The sequence below is a fragment of the Lissotriton helveticus genome, chromosome 4_2, assembly GCF_964261635.1.
Source record: "Lissotriton helveticus chromosome 4_2, aLisHel1.1, whole genome shotgun sequence".
Classification (NCBI taxonomy): Eukaryota; Metazoa; Chordata; class Amphibia; order Caudata; family Salamandridae; genus Lissotriton; species Lissotriton helveticus.
Window position 1 is genome coordinate 91,001,417 of NC_136064.1, and position 26,164 is coordinate 91,027,580.

The 26,164-nt window shown below is 48.0% G+C and overlaps 1 protein-coding gene across 6 annotated transcripts in view; it reads left to right on the plus strand.

Moving 5' to 3' along the window:
• The window catches only part of RAB41 (RAB41, member RAS oncogene family), a 419,208-nt gene that overhangs the window by 322,388 nt on the left and 70,656 nt on the right, over positions 1-26,164 (plus strand). For all 6 annotated transcript variants that reach the window (XR_013594051.1, XM_078640170.1, XM_078640172.1 and 3 more), the window contains exon 5: positions 23,675-23,786. Coding sequence is in view for 5 of the 6 variants with exons in the window: in XM_078640170.1 (XP_078496296.1) it covers positions 23,675-23,786 (112 nt within the window). In the remaining variant the exon portion in view is untranslated. The remainder of the gene's footprint in view (positions 1-23,674; positions 23,787-26,164) is intronic.

Here is a 26,164-nt window from a genome sequence, read left to right on the forward strand (position 1 = left end):
CCAATTTACACGCATCGCAGGCATTAAAGTCTTCATGCAAGTAACGATCTTACCAGGGAGTTCTGCTACTAAAGGCTCAGGTTTAGCGCCGCCTACTTGTCTGTCATTTGCAGCACTAATATTAGCCCATGTGTCACCTAACTCTTGCGCATGATCCGTATGACGAATCAATCCCCATAAAGGCTGTGGAACAACATTCCCAAACAACATGTCTATATCAGCTAAATTCATAATGCATGAGTCTGCAGTCTGTGATAATTCCTTATAGTACCCTGCAGGGTTTTTACGGGGGTCAGGTAAAGTCTGCTTAAGGGCCAAAACTTCAGCTCGCTTCCATGGAACATGTACCCAAACACGCTGAAAGTGAGCCGGTACGGCATCAATGTTAAGACCAGCATCAGCCTGAACTGCTTCTTTCCAAACCGGAGGAACTTCTCTCATTGGATACTGTCTTGCTTTCCTCCTAACAGAGTGATCAGGCTCAAACAACGACTGAGAAATACCCTCACTCCTAAATGACAACAATGTCGCAACTGCTCTCTCAACATCGGAACCCACGATTGTGCCTTTCGCAAACTCGACCGTACACGGCACAGCTCAGGTGGATTGGGCTCCAAATCATTATCCTCCAAATCCTCACAAAGAAAAGCACACATTTTCTCAAAAACATATCTCTGCTTCGGTGCTTCCCATTGACGGAAGACATCCATAACAGATTCTAGCTCATATCTTGTGGGGTCAGTAACCCATTTATGTGCCAAATAATCCAATGTTTCCCGCTCTCTAGAGTTGGGCAGTTGACTACGCAACTGTTTGCGCGTTGAAACAGGGGTCATAATTGCTGCCCCAAAGAGAGGAGATAGAAGACTAGCAAGAGTATCAGTCATTCTCTGTCGAACAGAAGAAGTTGATAAAAGAACAGGAGGAAAAACAGAGTGAAGCAAGGCAGACGCAGAGGCAGTATAAGAAGGAATATCAGAAGAGGTAGTCGATACAGTAGGCAAAGTCGTAGGAAGTAAAGGCGGAGCAGGTAGCAAAGTCGGCGACCCTTGAGGCTGCGCCGTAGCAGTAGGAGCCAACTGAAGAGGAGCTGGCGGCTGTGGAAGAACCTGAGGCAAAACAACCGGAGGCTGCACAACTAAAGGTTGCGGAGGTGCTGCAGCACTCTGCGCATTAGGGGGTGGCGAACTCAACAAATGCGACATTAAAGGGTCTTTCTCAAGTTCTTTTGCTACATCTTGCTGGAGAGGCGACAAAACTGGGTAGCATTTATCAATCGCCATTTTACGTTGCCTGTGCAACTGCTCACTCGCTTGTTCTTCTTCGTTGTCTTTAAACTGTATAGCAGCTTGCATTATCGAGATACCCCTTTCTCTTTTATTTTTCTTTGCTAATTTAATTTCTTTCTGTTTGGCTTCCTTTCGCCATAGGCGGAAAGCGTCAAACATCGCCGGCCGGGCTTTCTTCTTAAAATGTCTAACCTCTAGATTATCTAAAAATCTCGGTGTCGTAGCTACCATATGGGGGCCATTTTAAGACACCATCCTTCCTGGTGTATCGGATCCATACTTCATTATATGGGATGGGGCCCACGCCATGCTTCACATAAAGTTCGTAGGTTGGAGTTCCAATCGGAGGAATCGGACATGAGTCCTCCAATCGGGAATCCCTATTCCGACCACAACAAAACAAATTTCCAAGTCTGCTAAGACCAGGCATCTTCGCTCTCTAGTCTAGCTTCAAACTTCAAAGGATTATCGAATACGATAGTCTCGTGAATACACGAGTCCCTCGGCTTTGGCACTTGCAAGTTCCAATTCAAAGATCCCAAGGGGATACCCAAAAACTAAGAACCAAAACTAAGGACTGGGAGACGCTCCACTCATACTTAACTGAGGTATCGATGACGTCACCAGAAGACTCGTCTATCGTCTCGCTCTACAAATCATCAAAGGGTCCAAGACAGGGCGATAGTCAGGGCAGCAGTCCTTCGTAGCCGTTGGGAAGCAGGGAACCTCGCAGCAAAGACTTTCGGACCACGACGACATACAGGGGTCGATGAAGTGGTTGGCCTTCCTCCAGAATTTCACACGAAGCTCCTCACGAACCTCAGGCTTGGACCGGTACCGCTGAAATCGCCCTACGTTGGGCACCAGATGAAGTACTGGGTTATTTAGAACCCAGCGGTGCCAGGGGACACACCCAACTACAGCACCGAATCAGCTCTCCTCTCCGTGACCAATAACATCAAGATGTCACAGGATAGAGGAGGATCAATGATTCTGGTGCTGTTAGACCTGTCGGCCGCCTTTGATACTGTGTCCCACAAGATCCTCGTGAGCCGTTTACAGGGAGTAGGCATAGGAGGACAGGCCCTTTCCTGGCTGGAGAGCTTTCTGTCCGGGCGCTCACAATCTGTCAGCTTGGGACCATATCGCTCCTCCTCAAGGATGCTCACGAAGGGGGTGCCACAGGGCTCATGCCTAAGCCCCACATTGTTTAATGTGTACGTGGCCCCCCTTGCTGAGATCGTGAGAAAATATGGATTCACCCCGGTGTCCTACGCTGACGACACCCAACTTCTCTACCCTTTCCATTCCCTAAACTCCAATGTCAGGGATAATTTCGCGGAAGGCATGAGGGCCATATCCAACTGGATGGCTGCCAACCGCCTCCAATGTAACGTTGGAAAAACGGAGCTAATGCTCTTTGGAAAAGCGTCCATACTATGGTCCCCCGACTGGTGGCCCTTAGACCTGGGACCAGTACCCACCCCAAAACTAACAGTAAAAAATCTGGGGGTGAAGTTAGATCAAAATCTAACCTTGAAGGAACATGTGAGTGCAGTTGCTGGGGCATGTTTCCACACAATTGGTTTGTTAAAACGAGTCTTCCCATACCTATCAGACAATTACAGAAAGACCCTAGTGCAGACTATGGTGATAAGTAAAATTGATTACTGCAATGGACTCCTGATACAAGCCAACGAGAGCGCCATAAATCGCCTCCAGGTAGTCCAAAACACAGCGGCAAGACTGGTTTTGAATGTCCCCCCCAGAACCCCTTCCAAGCCTCTGCTGCGAGAACTTCATTGGTTGCCAATACGACTACGCATCAAATTTAAAATCTGCTGCATTGTTCACAAATGCCTGTTCGGGAAAGCCCCCAATTATCTGACTCAAAAGTTACCCCTTTACAAACCTGACAGAGCACTACGTTCAAGCAATCAATTGCTAATAAAACCTCCTCTGGTAAAAAAAACCAGACAAGGTGGCAGAGCCTTCTCTCTGGTAGGGCCTAATCTCTGGAATAACCTACCTCCCGGCTTAAGACAAACTTCCAACCATTCCTCCTTCAGGAAAAAATTAAAAACCTGCTTATTCCTGGAAGAATAAATAATCAACCTTCAGTTGATAATCACAACCTCTGGTAACACCTGCCATGCCACCCTGCAAGCAAAGCGCGGAGATACCCCGTAAGGGGTCGATTCTTGCGCTATATAAGAATATAAAATAAATAAATAAACAAAGACTTCGAGTTCTCCTGTCTCAGACTACAGAAACACAGAGTCTTCTTGGTGATGTCAAAGATCGAATTTATTGGCTGCAACCAGTAACAGGCATCCTAGAAGTACAACACGGTGTATGTTCTCAGGAGACTGCTCAACTTTACAAAGCTAGTCATCCCTTTTATACCAAATATTATGCTTCAGGCAAACATTCCTTATTTACAGTTGACCATTCACATATTTTCACGACAAAGAAAAAGCAGAATCATGATGACAAGCCTATATTTCAGTTTGTCCAGCCCACAATCAATTACCCGGCAGGGCCCAACACTTTTCCTCAGATATCGGACGGACCCCTAATAAAAACTGGCACCTCCTCATCGTAAAGCAGGTCATAAAGAAAGGAACAGAGACAGGTGCGAGTAAGATTAGACATAGTTGTGTATAATAAAGAGTTTATGGCATGTTGTGGCTTGATCCCTAATCTCGATTGGCCACTGGGAAAGAAACAGGCTGAGCAGGTTTGGCCTTAGGCAACGGAGACAGCTTGCCCAGGTCACACAGGAGTCAGCAAAAGGTGTACGTGTCCATGGACCCGGTCGGCCTTAGTCATCGGCCTATGTGAGGGCAACCAAAAATGGCTGCCGTACACAAAATGGAACCCGAGGGTTCAGAACGGAATCCCTGATTTCAGGGTGCTCTCGTCACTCGAATACGACGAAAATACTTGTATATAGTATACTCGTCATTCTCGGTCTGCTGATACCAAAATCGTCATGATACGACGATGTTTATGACACGGGTCCAGAATTTCAGTACCACACCCTGTCATGACGTCATGCTGTAACTTCTCCACTAGTGAGAAGTGAGCAGCGCACATGATGTGCCTGCTGTCACTGCAGCCCGGAAAACAAGCTTTGGCATAGCCAATAGGTCTCGCTTTTGGGACCTTATAAGTATTTAGTTATGCAGCACAATATCCTTGGTGCAACAACATCAACTGTTGCATGGTTAAACACTTAAAAGGTCCAAAGGCCAGACCTATTGGTCTCCGGGTTGCACACTAGGGCTTCTATCACCACTCTTTCTGGACTCTCAAGGTCTGCAGACACAATGTTCCCACACATGACATCTTTTGTAAGACTTTATACAGGTTGGGTGCCGCCTTTCACAACTCTCAACCTAAAGGTAGGGATATGTGCATTACGCTCGCCATCACACATCACTTCAGGAAATTTACAAAACAAACTCTTTTTTTTTTGCCAGCAATAATAGCAATGGGAAGCAAGTGTGTGTTAAATCAACATCTATTTTGGTTTCGTCAGAGGGTTCGGTATGAAAGTAAATTAGGTACAAGGGTTTTATACCAGTTACAAAATAGAAACACAAATTGTAGTAATAAATAAGAAAGGCAGATTAAATAAGGACACATTAAAAATGAGCATCAAACAATTGCTTTATGTACACATGCCCAGGGATTGCTCTGATTGCTCTTAGGTATCTAATATATGCATGTTAAGCTCAAGCTGGGACTTTCATCATCCTCCGAAAAGACATCATATTACTTGGCGGGGCTGTGCCTTTCTGGGAGAAAATGTGCAGGTGCATGTTTTTTTATAGATAAACGGGCAGCTAAAGCATTCGACTGCTATATCACAGGTGTCCACTCTAATTCCAGAAGAGTTGGATCCATCGCAGACATATTCATAACACGTGAATATGTAAATGAGCTACATTAAGATTTAGGGTATGCAAATTAATTTTAGGTGAACATCATCATCCTTCTACAACCTATGATGGACACACCTGCTCTAGGAAAAATTCAAGTTCCCGATAGAAGAAAAGCATGTGATCCCAAATTAAGTAACGTAGCGCCCCACCACTCGCGTGATAGGCAGGTGTCCCAGAGCTTCCGGAGTCCAGGATGTCACGTACTCTTAATTGTGACACTTCAAACCCTGCCTGGGTTCGCATGTAGTTCTTTTTGCCAGGAAACTGCCGTTTTTACAAAGGGCATGTACTGTAGGTTTGTTCAGACGAGCAAGGAAGCCTGACGAGGCAAAAATAGCCCAAGTGCAGTAGATGTCAGACATCCCCAAGCTTTGTTTTATGGGCAGCAAATGTACACTAGGGTGACGTAGTATATAAAAGGGGGTGGGGGGGTGGGGTGCCAGGGGAGTTCGGCTGAATATACACATTGGCTGTATGCAGGTAAGGTATAATATAAGTGAAATCTGTGCTTGAGGCAAAGTATCATTTGGGTGTGGTAGTACTCCTAATCTACAATTTCGGGCACTTTCGTCCATTTGGTGCCACCTGTTGACGGGGCCTTACAGCTTGACATCGCTTTAGGGAGGGGTGGCTGTTTTCACGACTGCATGTCCGTCCACCCTCCCCCCCCCAAAACCAAAAACATATTTACGTAGACAAAATCCTAGAATGTTTAACTATGTTATTCCCTCACTGTTGAAATCTGTAAGTAACTGTTTGTAATTGAACTGACCCTGCTAATGAACCAGGGGACAAATAATAACTGTTTTTGACACTCTCATGGAACAAAGGGAGATATCTGGAAATAAAGACCCCAGGAACACTGCTGCCAATTCCACTGATATGACCCTGTGTTGTCACTGATACCTGGTAGTTGTTTAAACTGCTGCTTGTAATGCTTTGTTTTGCATTATATATGTGCTCTAACTAGAACGGAAACAATGCAAGTACTGCTACATTACCTCATGAAGGCTTCTTTCAAATCAACCTGGTTTGCCTCAGGATTTGAGTGGTAAATAACAGAGCGATCTCATTCCAGAAAGAGATAACCCGCACTCTATTGTGCAATCTGTTTACCGCCGTGTTTTTATTCCTAACATAGCCACAAGGTGGCAGCCTTGTATTATAAAATCACCAAAGCCTACTCCATGCACGTAAATGGAGCGAGCACAATTGGTTGACAAATGCTGGTATATATTAGATATTCATAATTACTGAAGTAAAAATAATGAGTGACTGAAAAAAAAATAACTTGCACATTAATGATTACATGTGAAGTTGCACTTTATAGGTTTCGTACTTGCGACGACAGTGAGAGCCCTGCCTCAGATTATTTTGCAAGTTTGAAGGATGCCTCGCTTCAGAGCTAAAGAACATGTTAACAAGCGTGAGGGAGCGTGGCGCGGCCACGCAAGAGCAGGCAAATGCACTCGTGCTTGTGCTGGCATCCACCTTGCGGGAGTGAGCAGCGGCGGCGCGAGAGGCATATTTTTCAATCACCAAGCGCCCCGCTGCTCGCTCCCGCAAGATGGATGCCAGCATGAGCACGAGTGTGGGGAAAAGGAGCAGACCGATGGCTAAAGGTCCTCCTAGAGCAGCGCATGCACGCTGCCCAGGCGAGACCTCAAAATGAGGCCACCTGTATCAGGGCACAAAACAGAGCTCGATAGACACCCGTTTCGAGGCCACCTTTTACAAACCTGCCGGTGCTCAGCACCGACGAGACCCAGCCCACCTAAAGCCCTGGTCCCGTCTCCTTTCTTAATTTAAGGCAATTGTGTTGTTAAATCTGAATGTTAGTTTACGGACCTTGTTCTTATTTCCAGGTACTAAACAGTTAATTGAAGATAAATGTAGATTCCGTCAAGTTATGTTTAAAATGTTTAGAAATCAGTACGGAGTAATAAGTGCATTTTTTATTTGAATTCAATCTGTACAGCCTTTTCATCGGATGTACACATTTTTACGTTATCCTTACATGCCTGCCTTGCTCAGTTAGTTTTGAGTTCTACATGTTGACCATACATGATCAGTAAAGATTTTTTATAAAGTGTTTGTGGAATTTTTTATGAGATTGTGATTATTTTGAAAGCCGTTGAAGCAAATCACTAAAATGCCATGGTTGGCAGGTGTCCTTACTAGATGGCTTTATGACAGAACCCAGCGTTTCCCCCGTTGCTTTTAAATAGCTTGACTCACCTCTTTATTACTAGGCCCCAGGGCAGCTGCTCGCGGTGTCCAGGTCTTCTACTGCAGACACACCTGGCATCCTAACCCAGCGCTGCCATCGGAAAGACAGTTGTTACTAACAGTGACTGTGCATTGAGTCTGGGCAAAGAGCAGGAATCTGCACAAAGCTGCATGGAACACTGCCACTCCTTTCATCTGAACGGGCCTAGTGGATTCCTCTGATGTAAGATATGCTTCTGCACTTTGGCGGTCTCTGCGTCATATAGTAACATGTTTGTGGTACCACTGTTGTTCCTGTGTGGGGCTGTTCTGTTAGAAATGCCAGGGCGCTCAAGTAATAATAGATATGCAGATGAGCTGTCGGTGCCATCTTTCGGTTCACAGCCTCCACACCCGTTCCTGAGATCGGTTGTCTAATTGTTGTATTCATCCCATAATAGACAAATCGGTTGAACTGAGTAGTAAGCCAGAGTGTCCATTTCTGCTACATTGTTGCTGCCTGTTAGTGCAGCGTGGGCTCATTTGGCTTTGAAGCACTAGACACTCAGCCTAGATACAACCAATCAGTCAAGGGGAATTGCAAGCGCGCTACTCACTCGTGAGGGTCCCAAGGCGGTGGGGAGGGGGGCGGGGGTAAGCAGCTCCATTCTGTCTAAGAGGCAGGTCTGGAGCGTCTTCCTGAAGATGTTCGGGGAGGGGCCGCGTCTGATGTCGATCGGAGCTCGTTCAAGGTTAATGTTATGTTATGTTAAAAATGATTTATTAAGCGCACTGACACCGATTGGTTTCTTGGCGCACCACCTGGATAATGGCCTCCGGGGTGAGAAGGCGCCGAACCTTCCGAATTTTCCTAAGTTGAAAAAAACACTTGGAGACCACCTGGCCCACTTGTGTTTTCAGTGAGAGATCACTATTCAAGGTGACTCCAAGTGTCTTTGCAGAGGAGGAAGGAGTCGGAGCTTGGCCCATGTCTGGTGGCCAGTAGTGCGAGCCCCAATATTTGACACTGTCTCCTGTAAGAACCAGCTCAGTTTCTCCCGGGTTTAATTTGAAATGATTTTGGTCCATCCAAGCTTGGATGAACCTCATAGTGGACTGAAAGTTGGAGATGGAAGTTTCAGAGTTGTCTATTGTGAAGAGCATTTGCAGGTCGTCTATATAATTGAACACCGTCACCTGTTTGTCTCTAAGGGCCTGGATTAAGGGGAGAATATAGAGGTTAAGCAAGTGAGGTGATTGGGAGGAGCCCTGTGGAACTCCGCATGTGATGGTCTGTTTGGTGCCAACCAGATCTCCAAGGTGGACTGCCTGAGATCGGTTCTCCAGGAAGGACTTCAACCAGCTGGCTGCTGTGCCCCGGATGCCGGCCTGGGTGACACGGTCGATCAAGATGTTATGGTCGACCGTGTCAAACGCGGCCGACAAATCCAGAAGCACTAAAGCCTGTGGGGAGCGTTTGTCTGCACAATCCCGGAGGGTATCTAGTACCGTAATTACCACCGCCTCCGTTGAATGGGCGGGGCAAATCCCCGCCTGATGAGGCTCAAGGCAGTTTGATTCCTCTAAGAAGTTGGACAGGCATCTCGCTACGTGGGCCTCCATTACCTTTGCTAGGAAGGGGAGTAAGGAAATAGGGCGGTAATTTGCCTTGCAGGTTGGATCAGCCCCAGATTTCTTTAGGAGCGGTATAACCGTCGCTTCCTCAAATGCAAGGGGCACTAGTCCTGAGATCAAGGAGTCGTTCAGGAGAGTGCCTGAGATCAAGGAGTCGTTCAGGAGAGTGCAGGCCAGGACAGGAAGAGCAGAGAGGCACTCTTTTAAAATATAAGGGGGACATCTGTCCGACGGGGCGCCAGATTTGACTCTTACTAGCAGCTCCTGAAATTGCTCTGGGGTGATAGGAGGGAAGCTGCTGAGTGTGGCGATGTTGTTAGTGGTGGGCGTTACAGAAATGGAAGAATTCAGGGATTGTGCGATACTAGCTTTGATGTCCGCAATTTTCTCGATAAAATAGACATTAAGTGAGTCACAGAGGGTCTGGGTCGGGGTCACACTGGGGCGGACACTGTCTAGATCTGTTAGCTCATTAAATATGGAAAAAATGTCCTTTGGTCTATTTGTCGAGTTAAGAATGTGGGAGGAGAAATAGGCAGCTTTAGTGGAAAGGATGGCCTTCATATATTCTTTCCTGGCCGTGGTAAATCTAAACTTTAGGTCGGGGAATAGCTACGGCGCCATTGTCGCTCTAGTTGGCACAAGGCCAGTTTCTTTGTTTTTAGATATAACGAAAACCATCTTTGGGCGTCTGCGCGCCGGGCCAATTTGACTTTCTTGTAGGGTGCGTGAATGCCACTTGCTGCTTGTAGCCAACCAGAAAGGTTGGATTCAAATAGGTTGATATCAGGATGGGGGGATGGAATGGTGTTAGCCAGTGTTTGTAAAAAGGCTGTTCGATCTAGGGTATTCCATTTCCTCGCTCTCCCTCCAGCTGCTGTGGCGGTTGTCTTGGTGAGGGGGCAGTCAAGGTTAAATTTAAGGAGGAGGTGGTCAGACCATAGGCAAGGAATAGTTGCCGGAGTTGTGACTAACGAGGAGTTGGACCAGATCTGGTCCAGAATGTGACATTTGCAATGGGTTGGCGTGGGCACTAGTTGTGAAAAATTCAAGTTCGTGAGAAGCTCAGTGAGTTCGCTTGAGTGAGGGCCTTCCAGGGGGTCGTTAAACCAGTAATTAAGATCCCCTACCAGAAAATTCCTGGCATGATCCATAGCCAAATTAGCAATGTGCTCGCTTAACATGAGAGGGAAGGGTGGCATAGGGTTCTGGGGTCTATACAAGAGGACACATGCAATAGTGGTATGAGGGGTTTCAAACTTTAGCACCAGATGTTCCGTGTCCGGTAAATTGAGGCAGGTCAGGGTGGTAACTTTCAGAGTGGAGCGAATAATTGCAGCGACCCCCACCGGATTTGCCTGACAGCATGTATAATATAGTAGTTCAATGGGAGTGCTGCTATTATATCAGGGGCAGAGTCCGGGGTCAGCCAGGTCTCGGTAAGTAGGAGAATGTCGGAGAATGTCAGGTTTGTCAGTGTCTAACAGAAGGAAAATGTCCATCTGATGTTTCACCAGGGAACGGGTGTTTAAATAGAGAATGGCCAAGGAGTGAGAGTGGGAGCCAGGCTCCGCCTGACTGTTGGGGTCGAGGCTCAGCATATTAGAGGAATCTATGGAGGGAGAGCAGTCGACTAGGATCCCTTGTCTCCTGGCCCGGTTGTACGCATCCCTTGACAGATGACTATGGCCTCTGTTATATTTCAGAAGGTCATTCCGGGAGTATGAGAACAAGCAGGCAGCATGGCTGGCCCTAGGTCCCGTCTGGGCGCAGACGGGCTCGCCTTTGGTGAGCCTTCGGCGCGCCCGCTGCGCTAGTCCGCTGCGCTTCCAAGACGGGGGAGCCATTTTATGCCGGCGAGGGCGGGAGGGGCCGAGCACTGGTCCGCTTGCCAGCTCCTCACCCAAGATGGCGGCTAGAGTGCTGGACCCCAGGCAGAGCCTGATCGGCTGCGATGGGGATGAGCAAGCAAACAAGGTGGCCAGTTAGGAAATTAAGCAGGTCAGTGCCAGCACAATGAGCGCAATAACACAATTTTTTAAAAACAATGTGAGTCCCAAAATACGGTCGTAAAGTGCAATTTAAAAATGATAGTAATCACTAGGCACACGCTCACACACAAGTCCCGGCTTCCGCCTCAGGACATCCACGTACACAGGTTGTGGCCGCAATGTAGGAGAAGGCTCTACCACCTGTTCTGGCTCTGCAGATACGCTGGGTTTCGGCGAGGGCACGATTGGCGAATCGTACAAGGAGATTCTCTCGTTGAGGTATTGGGGTCCGTTGTGGAGGCATTTGAAGGCGTGTGTGACCGAGTCGGATTGGGAAGGCGGGCAGTCGGGCATTGGCCGATCGGCTGGTGCTTAAGGGTGACATTTGGGCCAGTTTTTGAAGGGCCTCGGCTTCATTCCTGCCTCCCAGGCCATCCCACTTCAGGCTATGGTGTGCAGGGTGAAGGTGTGAAGTGTGACAATCTGCCTTAATTGTGGTCAGGTGTTGCTCTATTTGTTGGGTCATTTTTACCTCGGCCCCCCAGTGGGGTCGGAAAGCAGCGTCTTTCCCCTGATCCCTGCCAGGCAATGGTGGGTGGGGGCGGGTGGGAGTATGCAGGGGCCTCACTGAGGGAGCAGGATCTTTGGCTAGGGGCTATCAACACCTTAGCCTCTACTGGAGAAGCAGTAGCAGTGTCTTTTTCGTGACCCTCTCCATTGCAAGGCCACCCCCTTGAGGATATGGATGGCTGTGAAGGGAGTGAATTAAGAGAAACCTTCCTGGAAGGTGTGTGTATTTACATAGGTATCACTGTGAGATAAAGTTTGTTAGGCTTTTATTAAACTAGAGAGGATGTGGCGTTGTGGCCAAAGCTGCCTACTTTGGCAGTCGGAGACCAGATTCCAGTCCCAGCGAAAGCTCAACATCCTGTAATTCTGGGCAAATCACTTAATCTCACCAATGTCTAAAGTAAAAAATAAATTTGATCTTGCGCAGTGTAACTTTTACTCATGTAAATCACCCCAATGCCCTAGCACCGAGTTCACCTTATGAAAACTATAAAACTCACAGACCGATCACAAAAAGCCATTTGACCCAATTTCTGCTATTTTCATGCACACTAACTGCCTGATCGGCTCACACTGCAACGACGAGGAGTCTATTCCCCAAGCCATAGTTTCCACTCACTTTGAGTTTGCTTTGTGATTAATGTCTCGATGTATGTGTGTAGCACCGTATGTAGATTTGCATATGCACCTGGCACATAGCACTATGTGACCAATCGTCCGTAAATTTCATGGACCATCTGTAATATGGACCTCACGTCTGCTGTCCATGAGGATCCTTTTTTACGGATGTCTTTTGTCCGTAATTTTGGGCATTACAGGGCACAGCACTGTTCCTTGCAGGAAGCCTCAACTCCCTGATGGGGCCGCCTTGCACTCCTCCTCTGAGCACAAGAGTAACCCCACCCCGCCCTTTGTCATTTGGTATGCAGCTGATTGTCACATACAGAATGACAATGGGCCAGTCTGGGCTGCAAAGCATGTGGCGGCCTCCTCCTCCTGTGGTTTAGGGCAGGGCATTCTGTAAGACATGAGAAATGTGCAAAAACGCCAATGCTGCTACATGAGAACCCAGTTTAAGAAAAGAAGCTGGTGAAGCAGGTTAAAAAGAAGGGCCTAGAGTTCTTTCACAGTCACGTCGTTTTAGAACTGATGCATTTTCAACATTATATTCAAGGAAGTCATAATTGCTGCTTTTTGCATCTAACAACCATTGATCAAGCCAATAGTTCTGGCTTGTTGCAGGTGTAACGTTACTTGCTGTGTTATGTATCTGGATACAATGACAAGAGGCAAAATTCCAGTCAGGCAGTACACTATACTCAGCACAGATTTTTAGCTTGGGTGTTTTAAGCTACGCCCTTATTTACATCAAACGCCCACTTTGGAGAGACTCCCCCAGTATTTTCATCCCACTTAAAGCTCTGGAAACAACACCATGTCACAGTCACCTCATAGCCTGGCACTGTGAATCATGCATTACTCATGACTCAGATTGCCTATGTGCAAGGGCATAGTGAACCCTTCCCCGCCCCACCCCTTGCTTTAGGAACTAATAATAATAATAAGGGACATTTATAGAGCGCGCAGCCAACTCAACTGAGGTGTCCCTGCGCTAATGCGGATAACATCGTAGCCAAGCCCAACTGACCACTAGATTCTTCAGGTAAACAGCCAGGTTTTCATGGCCTTTCTGAACTCCTGCTCAGAGTGCATCACACAAAGTTGGAGGGGCAGGTCATTCCAGCATTTAGAGGTTCCACCTCGAAAGTTCTGCCTCCCATTCTCGTTTTGGCAAAACGGGGGGATGCATAGGTAGCGCTTCAAGTTGGACCGCAGCGATCTGTCCTGAAGGTAAGGGCAAAGGCTCGACCTCCGATACTTAGGGCCTCTTCCCTGGTAGGCTCAGAAGGCAAATGTGAGGGCCTTAAATTCAACTCTCTTGGACACTGGGAGCCAATGAATTTGTCAGAGCTGAGGGGAAATATGATGACAAAGAGAGACCTTTCGGACCAGCCTAGCCGCCGCATTTTTTACTATCTTCAGCCTGCAGATCAAACCACTGGGCAGACCCAGATAGTCCATTGGCGTAGTCAAGATGGGAGGTGACTAACGCATGCACTACAGTTTTATGCACTGACTCTGGCAAGAAGTCGATGAATTTCCAAATTATCTTCATCTTACTAAAGCAGACCGCAGATACATGCTGGATCTGTGTGGAAAGGGATAGGATGTTATCCCAGCGGACACCGAGATTCTCGACTGAATCCTTTGGGGTGGGGGCAGTTCCCAATTCGGCCAGCCACCACAAGGCCGCTGGGGAAGGGACCGCTTTGTAAAAGTACAGAACCTCCGTCTTATCGGGATTGAGCTTTAAGAAATTAATATTCATCCAGACGGGGATCACTTTAAGGAACTCTCTGAAGGAGTCAAAGGCCAATGCCGACACTTCCCAAAGGAAAACCCCGGTTGGGTGTCGTCCGCGAAGGATATCACCTTGACCCCAGTGTTGGTGATCAGTTTAGCCAGAGGAGCCAGATTGATACTAAATAGGAGGGGGAGCTAAGGGCAACACCCATCTTAAAGGCTTGGGCTCAGAGGAAAAAGGGTGGAGAAAGACCTGCTGGTCATGGCCATGAAGATAAGAAGTGACCCAGTCCAGCCCCGTCCCACTGATGCCAAATTGCTTAAGCCGATCAAGCTGGATGGAATGGGACACCGTGTCAAACGCTGCCAATAGATCAAGCAGCACCAGCATGGACGCTGCACCCTCATCCACTGCCCATCGTATGGCATCAGCCATCTCAATCAAAGCCGAATCTGTACTGTAGTTGGAGCGAAAGCCGGACTGGGAGTCATGCAGAAGCCAGTTAGATTCAACAAAGGCCACCAGCTGCTGATGTGCTAATTTTTCCAATATTTTAGCCGGGGCCGGGAGGAGAGAGAGGGGCTTGAAGTTACTGGCAATCTCCGGCTCGGCTTTTGGTTTATTCAGTATGGGGATGAGAAACGCATGTTTCCAAGCCGAAGGAAAGACCCCTAGCCTGAAAGATGAATTCCAAATGGAATTAAGGTAGGGATTGAGCCATGCTGACAGCCCGCTATATTGTCTAGCTGGCCAGGGATCACTAGGTGACCCTGATTTGCATGTCTGCAATTCAGCCATAGAGGCCTCAGCTGAAAAAGTGGATAACTCAGAAAATACTGAGCAAGGGTGACCTTCTTGATGGGTCTCTTATGTCTGAAACTCTGAAGACAAAAGCTCAGCTCATAATTTAATATGAAAAGGTGGGTGAGTGAGTAAGTGAAGGGATGGGTGGATGACTGGATAGATTAGTGAAGGGGTGAATGGATGAATGAGAGGGTGTATGGATGGATAATGAGAGAAGGGATGGATGGATGAGAGAAAAGGTACAAAGATGGATGTATGGGTGGAAGGGTAGATGGATGGGTAAAAGGGTGGATGGATGAGTAAAAGGGTGGATGATGGGTGAGTGAATGGGTAAATGGATGAGTGAAATGATGGATGGATTGATGAATTGATAAGTGAAAGGGTGAATGGATGGATAGATGAGTGAAAGGGTGTATGTAAGGATGGGTGAGTGAAAGGTAGGGTAGATAGACAAAAGGATGGTTAGATGAATAAAGGAGTGAAAGGATGGATGGATTACTGATAGGGTCAATGGATAGATTCATGAGTGGATGAGTAGATGGGTGGAAGGAAGGATGGCTAAGTGAAAGTCGATGGAGAAAGAAAGGCAGGATGGATGACTGAAAGGGTGAATGGGTGGAAGGATGAGTGAGTGAAAGGATGGCTGGATGGGTGAAAGGCTAAATGGCTGGATTGATGAATGGATGGATGGATGGATGGGTGGGTGGGTGTAAGAGTGGATGAATGAGTGTACCAATGGATAGGATGGATGGATGAGTGAAATGCTGGATGGAAGGATACATGATGGATAGGTTTGCAAATGGATGAAAATATTTGGATATGGATGGGTTTAATTATATACTATTGCGCAACCTCCTATGATGTGTCCTTTTGTCCCAAAGTTTTGTTCTGAAATTTTGACCTTCCTTCCTGAATTTTTGTCCTGAACGTTGACCCTTAGTCCTGAATTTTTACACTCGCCGTCCTGAATTTGCACCCATGCAAGTTGGTCACCCTACATATCACTCGATGCATTATCCCTACTGGCCATTGCTATTCCCCAACTATGCATTTTAACCCCTTCGCTGCGGGGGGGAGGGGGCCGCGCGCGGCGCCGCCGTCGTGCTGGTGACGAGCTGAGCTCGTCATGGAGTACACCTGTTTTTGGAACGTTCAGCACAGCGGGGAAATTAGCCCCGCGTGTGAACGTTCCAACGGCCGTGACGAGCTGAGCTCGTCAGCAGCACCCATGAGGTTAACAAAAATACAACGCGAACAACTGCGGTTTTTGCATGAGACAGCGCGGGAACAGAAACTTTCTATGAAGAGAATGCTGCAAAGCGTTCAAGGCAATTAGAAAATAAAACTGTAACCTATTTATGATTTAAGGATTCTGCAACGGCCAGAGCATGATCATTAGAGAGCACTATTTATATATAAATATCCATATTATTTTTAACATGTCTTATCTGTATTTGTTTAGACTAACCATTAGCCACATTTATGTAAAGCAGATTCTGATAGATACATCTGCCAGTGGATTCCTCACTTTGTGCATATCCCCCTTGTGTCAGCAACGTTCGGAAAATTCTTCGTAGCACGCCGGCGTGGACGACGTCATAGGAACGCGGCACCGCGCGAGACTCCGTCTGACGTCACCGACTCCTTATTAGGCCTACGTCGGCGTGATGACATCAGTTCCCTTTTTTCCGCGTCGTCGAAGCTAACGGTTTCTGGGATCTTCTGTGGTTACAGATAGAGACTTTGTAGCTATTTGTGTATTACTGTTTCTGTTCTTCGTCGAGGATGTCGTCGAAGAAGACGGGATTCAAGCAGTGCGGCTCGTGTGCCCGGATGATGTCGATTACCGATCCACACGGAGATTGCTTGTGGTGTCTGGGTTCAGATCATGACGTCAAGGGCTGTCGATCCTGCTCTAAGATGAATCCTAAGGCTCTGCGAGAACGGGAGGCTAAACTTCTACTAGCCAAGATTAAAGGTAAAGAAGCCAAGAGATCTTCGAGATCAAGATCTAGACGCTCCAGATCGAGGCCGAAGTCAAGATCAAAGTCGCGATCGAGGTTGCGGGCCAGATCGGAGTCGGCGTCGAAGTCGGCTTCTGGGCATTCTTCGGGATCGTATAAACAAGAAAAGAGAGGTTATATGAGTCTCAAAGAGCCACAGAGAAGGAGCGATGTAACTGGGGAATCACACACCCACTTTGGGTGCTTAAGAAAGCCCTCACACACCGACCTGGTCAGTGTCATGCTTCATCATCGGGCCCCACCAAAGAGGCCGAGTGCCTCTTTGGTGTGCTACGACGCCAGAAGACTGCGGAGCTGGTTGTGTGGAAAGGGCGTGCAGTGAGGTAAGTGCCTAAAAGGGTATCTACGAAAATTATTTTAATGAGTGATCCCTAAGACACGGATAAAAGGAATTATGTGTCTGAATATGTTGCCAAAGGTAATGGATTGGTTAATTCAGAGTTAGAGTTTCAGTCAGTCTATCCGTGTCTTAGGGATCACTCATTAAAATAATTTTTGTAGATACCCTTTTAGGCACTTTTAACTTTATACCTCACTGCACGCCCTTTCCACACAACCAGCTCCGCAGTCTTCTGGCGTCGTAGCACACCAAAGAGGCACTCGGCCTCTTTGGTGGGGCCCGATGATGAAGCATGACACTGACCAGGTCGGTGTGTGAGGGCTTTCTTAACCACCCAAAGTGGGTGTGTGATGCCCCAGTTACATCGCTCCTTCTCTGTGGCTCTTTGAGACTCATATAACCTCTCTTTTCTTGTTTATACGTACTAAACCGGGGACTAAGAGAGAGTTCCTTAATCTCCCTGCCTCTCCTATTGTTGTTTTGCATTCTTCGGGAATCCTCAAAGAGAAAACACAAGAGGAAGAAGCATAGTTCTCGTCATCATTTGGGGTCGTCGGACTCGAAGAGGAAGTCTTCTCGAAGACATCATAAGGACTTTGTGTCTCCTTCTCCTGCTGGTGAGCCTGAAGGTGGAGCCTCGCCGGTACGGTCTCAAGAGCATTCTCCGGATCCGAAGTTGGAGCCGAATCCAGCTTCGGGTCAGTCTTCGGAGCATGAAGAGGTTGTGGAAGTTCCTCAGACACCGACTCCGGAGGATGACCTGGAAGGTCAAAAGGGTCAAGAGGAGCCGAATCCAGAGCAGCCTCCTACGGAGCAGCCAATGGGTTCGTACCCTCCCTTTCCTGGTCCTGGTCAGGACCCTTCGCATTTCCTAAATGCCATGTTTGGTGTTTATGCGAGGGCAATGTACCCCACTGGAGCACCTGCGGGTCCCATGGGTCCTTTGTCATTTAACCTGGGTGTCCTCCAAGCTTATGCACCGGCGCCTTTTCTACCATTTATGCCGGCGCCATATCCTCCTTGGCTCGGTTCGGCGCCGCGGAGGTCATCGACTCCTTTCACGAGTTCGCCGGCTCCGGAGCGACCTCGGGATTTGGATCGGGGCTCGACGCCGGTTCCGGCTTCTCAACCTCCTGTTGTTCCAGTTCCTCGTTCGACGCCGGCTCCGACTCCGTCGGAGTCGTTACCGGATCCGACGACTTCGATTCGTCTGGAGTGGTCGAGGCGTAGAGCCCAGCGTCTCTTGGAGGAGAAGGAATATGGGGAACCTGAAGTGGAGGAAGGCGAGCTTCAGGAGCACGAGGATTGCTTTGAAGATCTGCATAGTGCAAGTAGCATTGAACCTTCTCCAGAATGGGGGTTGCCTGTGGTTTCGGATGCACCCTCTAGGGATGTGGTGCCATACCGTGTTGTAATCAAAAAAGCTGCTGTATTGCTGAATTTGACTTTGCCTACAGTGGAGTTCAAATCTAATATCCTCACGGAGGTCTTGCATTCGCCTTCTTCAGTTGTTGAGCCGACTCTGCCATTCACTGAGGCTCTGACTGAACCGATTTTAGAGGTCTGGAAAAAGCCTTTGTCTGCACCTGCGGTGTCCAGATCAGTGGCGCGGCGTTATAGGGTGGCTCCTGGAGACCCTGAGTTCTGGTCTTCTCACCCTTCGCCGGAAAGTCTGGTGGTGCAGGCCGCTTGTTCGAACAGGTCAGCAGGCTCTTTTCCCCAGGTTCCTGGAGATAAAGACTCCAAAAAATTGGATAAAGCTGCTAAAAAGGTTTTCTCCTCGGGTAGCATGGCTTTGAAATCCACAAATGCTGCATGTCTACTAGGAAGGTATGTGCATGCCTTAATGGATTCGGTTAAGCAGTTGTCAACTAAGCTGCCGGAGGAAGACAGGAAAAATTTCAACGAGGTTGTCTTGGACACTCAGGCGGCAGCCCGCCAGGTTATTCAGAGTGGCATGGACACGGCGGACTCTGTGGCTAGAATGATGGGTTCTTCAGTGGCCACCAGAAGAGCCGCTTGGCTAAAGTCTTCAGAGTTTTCCGCTGACGTTCAGGCTACTCTTATGGATTTGCCTTTTGACGGCGTTGGCCTCTTTAGTAAGAAAGCGGATACGGCTTTGGAGAGGTTCAAAGATAGCTGGGCGACGGCTAGATCTTTGGGCCTGCAAGCGAAAGGCTCTACCACCAGGAAGTTCAGGGGCTTTGGCAGGTCCTCCTTTCGTCCCTTCAAACAAAGCCAATAACAGCAGCAACAACGGAATCCTCTGTACAAGTCATAGAGAGGTAGACAAAGGGGTTGTGGACGTGGACGTCAGTCCTCTTCCTCCTCTACTTCCTCCTCTAATACCCACCCCCCACCTACAACAGCTAAGCAGACCTAGATCCGCCATTCTGGATCATGCGGGTCCAGTAGGGGGTCGGCTTACTCATTTTCTACGGGATTGGGAATCGGTTACATCAGATCTTTGGGTTCTCAATCTCGTAGAAAATGGGTATGCACTTCCTTTTCAGGAGTTCCCACCCAATGACCCTCCTTGCCAAGGTTCTTGTTCGGAGGACCACCTGCTTCTCCTGCAGGAAGAAGTCCTGGCACTGTTCAGAAAGGGTGCGATAGAGGTGGTTCCGGAGCAGGAGAGGGGTCAGGGGTGCTACTCCCGGTATTTCCTGATCCCCAAAAAGGATGGCAGACTTCGACCAATCCTGGATCTCAGGATCTTGGACTTGTATCTGAAACAGGAAAAGTTCAAGATGCTCACTCTTGCGCAGGTTCTTAAAGCGCTGTTGGAAGAAGACTGGATGGTGTCGATCGACTTGCAGGATGCTTATTTCCACATCCCCATCCTGAAGTCGCACAAGAGTATCTCCGTTTTACGGTAGGGTCGCAACACTACCAGTTTGCGGTCCTTCCGTTTGGACTTACTACTGCGCCTCGAGTTTTCACCAAGGTGATGGCAGTGGTGGCAGCTCATCTCAGAAGGTCGGGAATTCCTGTATTCCCGTATCTGGACGACTGGCTGATCAAAGCAGAGTCGCCAGAGAAGGTGCTCCTTCATCTGCAAGAGACAACTCAGTTGTTGCACAGGTTGGGTTTTTTGATAAATGTACCCAAGTCTCACCTGGTGCCCTCCCAGCGCAACCTGTTCATAGGTGCGGTACTGGACACTACTGTATGTCGTGCATTCCCTCCACCTCAAAGGATTCGCGACATACAAGAAATGATTCCTTTATCCTACAATGGAGCGGTTGTTCCAGTCCTGAAGGTCCTTCGTCTGCTCGGTCTGATGGCTTCTTGCATTCTGTTGGTCAATCATGCATGCTGGCACATGAGGGCACTCCAGTGGTGCCTCCGCAGGCAGTGGTATCAGCACAACGGAGATCTCAGGGAGTCAGTGAGGATCTCCAGAGAAACTGCAGCAGATCTGTCTTGGTGGGGCGTGGAAAGCAATCTGTCTCAAGGAAAGCCTTTCCAACTGCCTCCATCGGTTGCCACAGTGATAACGGATGCATCCACTCTCGGGTGGGGTGCTCATCTGGGGGATCTGGAGGTCTTTGGTCTCCAGAGGAAAGGTTGCTTCACATCAACCTTCTAGAGTTGCGGGTGATACGTCTGGTGCTCAAGGCCTTCCTCCCTTCCCTTCGCGGTCCGTCGGTTCAAGTCCTGACGGACAACACGACCGCAATGTGGTATATCAACAAGCAGGGAGGAGTAGGGTCGCAGTGTCTCTGCAGAGAGGCTCTGCGTCTCTGGTCCTGGGTTCAGGACCATCAGATTTGTCTGATGGCAAATCATCTGGCCGGAGTTCTGAACGTACGTCTCAGTCGGCAGTTCTCTGCCGACCTCGAGTGGAGGCTCCATCCGGAGGTTGTTCACGACATCTTTCAAATGTGGGGGACTCCTCGGGTGAACCTGTTCGCCACTCGCGAGAATGCTCACTGCCTGTCATTCTGCAGACTCCAGTATCCGATGCAAGGAGCTTTGGGGGACACGTTTCAGTTGAGTTGGGAAAGTGAACTCCTTTACGCGTTTCCTCCCATACCATTGATTCCTCGGGTTCTGAGGAAGATTCGCCAGGACCGGGCCCAAGTCATATTGGTCGCCCCGGATTGGCCAAGAAGGGTGTGGTACACGGACCTACTCCACCTCTCCTCTCAACCGCCGCTCCGTCTCCCTCTCGGTAGATCTCCTCTCTCAGATGGAGGGGCAGGTTCTACACCCCCACCTCCAGACATTACACCTTCATGCCTGGAGATTGAACGGGTCAACCTGATTTCCTTTTCTCTCCCTCACGATGTGGTGGATGTCATTCTTTCGGCCAGGCGTGACTCCACCAAATCCATCTATTCGTATAGATGATCTAAATTTGTTGTTTGGTGTAGGGAGAAGGCTATTGACCCTTTGAGGGCTCATCTGTCCGATATTTTGCAGTTTGCTCTTTCTTTGGCGCAGCAAGGATTTGCTGTTGCCACAGTCAAAGGTTACCTTTCGGCGTTATCGGCATTTCTCTGTTTGCCGGATCAGACGTCTCTTTTTAAATCTCCAGTGGTTTTGAGGTTTCTGAAGGGCCTCACTAATAAGTTCCCTCCTTCTCCATTTATCGTGCCTCAATGGGACTTGAATCTTGTCTTGACATTCTTAATGGGTTCTCCCTTTGAACCCTTACACAAGTGTCCCGTGAGGCTTTTGTCTTTCAAGACGGTCTTCTTAGTTGCGATTACCTCGGCAAGGAGGATGAGTGAGCTTCAAGCTCTTAGTTCTAAGCCCCTATTCCTGACCATTCATGCTGATCGAATGGTTCTTAGGACCAGGGCTGCTTTTCTGCCTAAGGTGGTAACTCCCTTCCATCTAGGACAGTCCATTACCCTTCCTTCCTTCTATCCTCCCCCTCACCCTTCCAAGGAGAAAGAGAGACTGCACCGTCTGGACCCTAAGAGGGCGGTGTCTTTTTATCTGGACAGAACAAAGGACTTTCGGATGGACGACCAGCTGTTTGTTGGTTTTGCTGGCTCCCGGAAGGGTAGAGCGGTGCACAAGCGCACACTTTCCAGGTGGATAATCCTGTGCATCAAGATTTGCTACTCCCTGGTAGAATGAGCTCTTATACCCTCAGGACGGTAAGGACCCTTCTGGGGGTATAAGAGCTCATTCTACCAGGGCAAGGTCTGCTACTTCTGCATTGTCTAGAGGTGTACCTGTTGAGGACATTTGCAGAGCCGCGACTTGGGCCTCCCTCCACACTTATGCGAAGCATTACTGCTTAGATACGGAAGTGAGTAGGGACGGCCACTTTGCGCGCTCTGTCCTCCAAGATTTATTGGTGTAGCAGAGTGGACACCCTCCTCCTGGAGTGGGGACTGCTGTGGGACTCTATTCACAAGGTGAGGAATCCACTGGCAGATGTATCTATCAGAAGAACAAGTTACTTACCTTCGGTAACGCGTTTTCTGGTAGATACAGTATCTGCCTGTGGATTCTTCACTGACCCACCCGCCTCCCTGTTGCCACTCTGCTATACCTGAGTTTATGCATTCTTATGTATATTTATATTTGTATTTATATTGGGTTTTTGATACCTTTGCTTCGCACTATGTGTGCAGTTCTGATTTGTATGTACTATGTACACTGTATATATGTATATTTGTTGTCATTGGTCCGTCCGGGTGCCTCGAAGGCACGGAAAAAAGGGCGGAACTGATGTCATCACGCCGACGTAGGCCTAATAAGGAGTCGGTGACGTCAGACGGAGTCGCGCGCGATGCCGCGTTCCTATGACGTCGTCCACGCCGGCGTGCTACGAAAAATTTTCCGAATGTTGCTGACGCAAGGGGGATATTCACAAGGTGAGGAATCCACAGGCAGATACTGTATCTACCAGAAAAAGCGTTACCTAAGGTAAGTAACTTGTTCTTTAGAACATATTTTAAAGTGCTTTCAGCTTAGGTTGACTGTTTACATACTGATCAGAAGTAAAAATCGACTTTCACATTTTCTTTTCCACACCGGCCAGGATATTAAAATACAGATCATGCCAGTAAAAAATCTGCAAGGTGGCAACCCTAGCCAGATCAGGTATTGTGTCCCTTGTGCCATTTTATTTCACCTCGCCCGCCTGGCCAAAATGCAGTGCTTCTAGTTTTCACCAATCTTACTAATTCTGTAGGCTTTAGAGTGCTTCGGTTACCAAACATTTCTCTAAAAATAGTCCAATGAGACTAATCAAATGATGTTTTCTGAAAAAGCACGACCTGCGAATGAGGGCCACTTTTTTGGGACTGCCAGGGCCGAATTGAAATCCCAATCCGACCCTGGTGGGTGAGTATCTTGAACGTGACTCTCTTCTCGACGGGGAGCCAGGGGAGGTTGCGCAGGTGCTGGTTGATGTGTTCATGTCGTCACAATGCATATTGCTTGTTTTCGAGGCGTTATCGATGTACATGCTCTAACAACCATCATTGTTCTGAAATTTGATTTAACCAACCTTTTCATCTTTTTGAACAGACTTGAACTCATTCCAGCAAACATCGAAATGGATTGACGATGTAAGAACAGAGCGAGGAAGTGACGTCATCATCATGCTGGTGGGAAATAAAACTGATCTAGCAGACAAGAGGTAATGAAGTCTCAGCCATATGATCTCACAGCCGCAAGCAAAAACTGCAGCTATTAGTGACATGGGTGACGAAATGAAACAAGCTCAATTGTGTAAATTATCAATACTTTTTATCACCTGTGTTTCACTGACCCTGAATTGCTTTTGTAGTTGGAATTCAGTACCAGGCTCTGGAAATTGTAATGAATTTTGAAGTACCATTTCAGAAATGAGTTGACTAGGGAGCTCTCGGACGGGTTGAGGGCCTCTACTGTGCACTTCCTGTTCTGATGTGTAGTAGTTGAATGAAACATACAAATATGGGTCTTTCAGTTTCTGTCTTTAAAGTAGTCTGTCCGGTGTGCAGTCAGCTTTTGAAGTAAACGTAGGACCGGGGAAGTCCTAGCCAATGCCTAATTTGAGCCGGTGCTTTCTAGTGCTCGGCACCTGCACTAGATTGTCAACACCTGCTTTTGTGACAGTCTGCCACAATGTGGCGCTGTCTGGTTAATTTAGAGATGACCACAACAACAGGTAATTATTAATTCAATATACATTAAAAATGACTATTACTTGCCGCCCAGATTGAGCACTGGCCGTAGCACTGCTGCAGAACTACAGAGTGTGGGCAGGGAGAGTCTCTTGGGCTCTGGGATGAGCTGCTTTTCCAACAGTTAGATCTAAGACCGGTCCCCGCTCCCCACCATGAGCTGGAGGAGTTGGCTCTAGAATTGGTGATCTGCTTGACCCTCACTCGTCTGCAGAGGAGGATGTGCATCCTTGCCGCTGGGTCCAATCCGGCAGCACACTAGAGGTCGTGTTTTTGTGACTGGGGCATAGAGAAGAAAGCCATCTCTCTTAAATGCCCCCCTTTATATTCTGCCTTCTGTGTATACATTGCTAATGTTGGCATGTAAGGTGACACACGTCTCAGCACTTCTGCGATGCATTTAATGGGAGAGTACCTGCACGTCTCAGCCCTTCAGTGATACATTTAATGGGAGAGTACCTGCTCGTCTCAGCACTTCTGCGATACATTTAATGGGAGAGTACCGGCACGTCTCAGCACTTCTGCGATACATTTATGGGAGAGTACCTGCACGTCTCAGCCCTTCTGTGATACATTTAATGGGAGAGTACCGGCACGTCTTAGCACTTGTGCGATACATTTAATGGGAGAGTACCGGCATGTCTCAGCACTTCTGCGATATATTTAATGGAAGAGTACCGGCACGTCTCAGCACTTCTGCGATACATTTAATGGGAGAGTACCGGCACGTCTCAGCACTTCTGCGATACATTTAATGGGAGAGTACCGGCACGTCTTAGCACTTGTGCAATACATTTAATGGGAGAGTACCGGCATGTCTCAGCACTTCTGCGATATATTTAATGGAAGAGTACCGGCACGTCTCAGCACTTCTGCGATACATTTAATGGGAGAGTACCGGCACGTCTCAGCACTTCTGCGATACATTTAATGGGAGAGTACCGGCACGTCTCAGCACTTCTGCGATACATTTAATGGGGGAGTACCTGCACGTCTTAGCACTTGTGCGATACATTTAATGGGAGAGTACCGGCATGTCTCAGCACTTCTGCGATATATTTAATGGAAGAGTACCGGCACGTCTCAGCACTTCTGCGATACATTTAATGGGAGAGTACCGGCACGTCTCAGCACTTCTGCGATACATTTAATGGGAGAGTACCGGCACGTCTTAGCACTTGTGCGATACATTTAATGGGAGAGTACCGGCATGTCTCAGCACTTCTGCGATATATTTAATGGAAGAGTACCGGCACGTCTCAGCACTTCTGCGATACATTTAATGGGAGAGTTCCGGCACGTCTCAGCACTTCTGCGATACATTTAATGGGAGAGTACCGGCACGTCTCAGCACTTCTGCGATACATTTAATGGGGGAGTACCGGCACGTCTCAGCACTACTGCGATACATTTAATGGAAGAGTGCATGCGCGTCTCAGCACTGCTGCGATATATTTAAAGGGAAAGCACCTGCACGTCTCTGCACTGCTGCAATGGATTTAAAGGGAAAGTACCAGCACGTCCCAGCACTTCTGCGGTCTGGCCTATTAATGTATGCTGATTGAGCGGGGTGCTGAGACGTGCAGGTACTTTACCTTTAAATGTCTTGCAGCAGTGCTGAGACGTGCAGGTGCTTTCCCTTTAAATGTATTTTGTTTGTAGATTAGCCTATCGTACTGGGAATACTCCTTATTTAAAAATCTGTGGTTTGGGGCTTTAGTGAGAGATTTCCTACTAGTGATTAAAGAAATTAGTCATTGAAAGGAAATTCCTTGCAGGCCTCAGATTTTTTTGACATGTCATTTTCGCCTTCTGATAAAAAAGTTTTTCCTTTAGCTACTTTTAAATG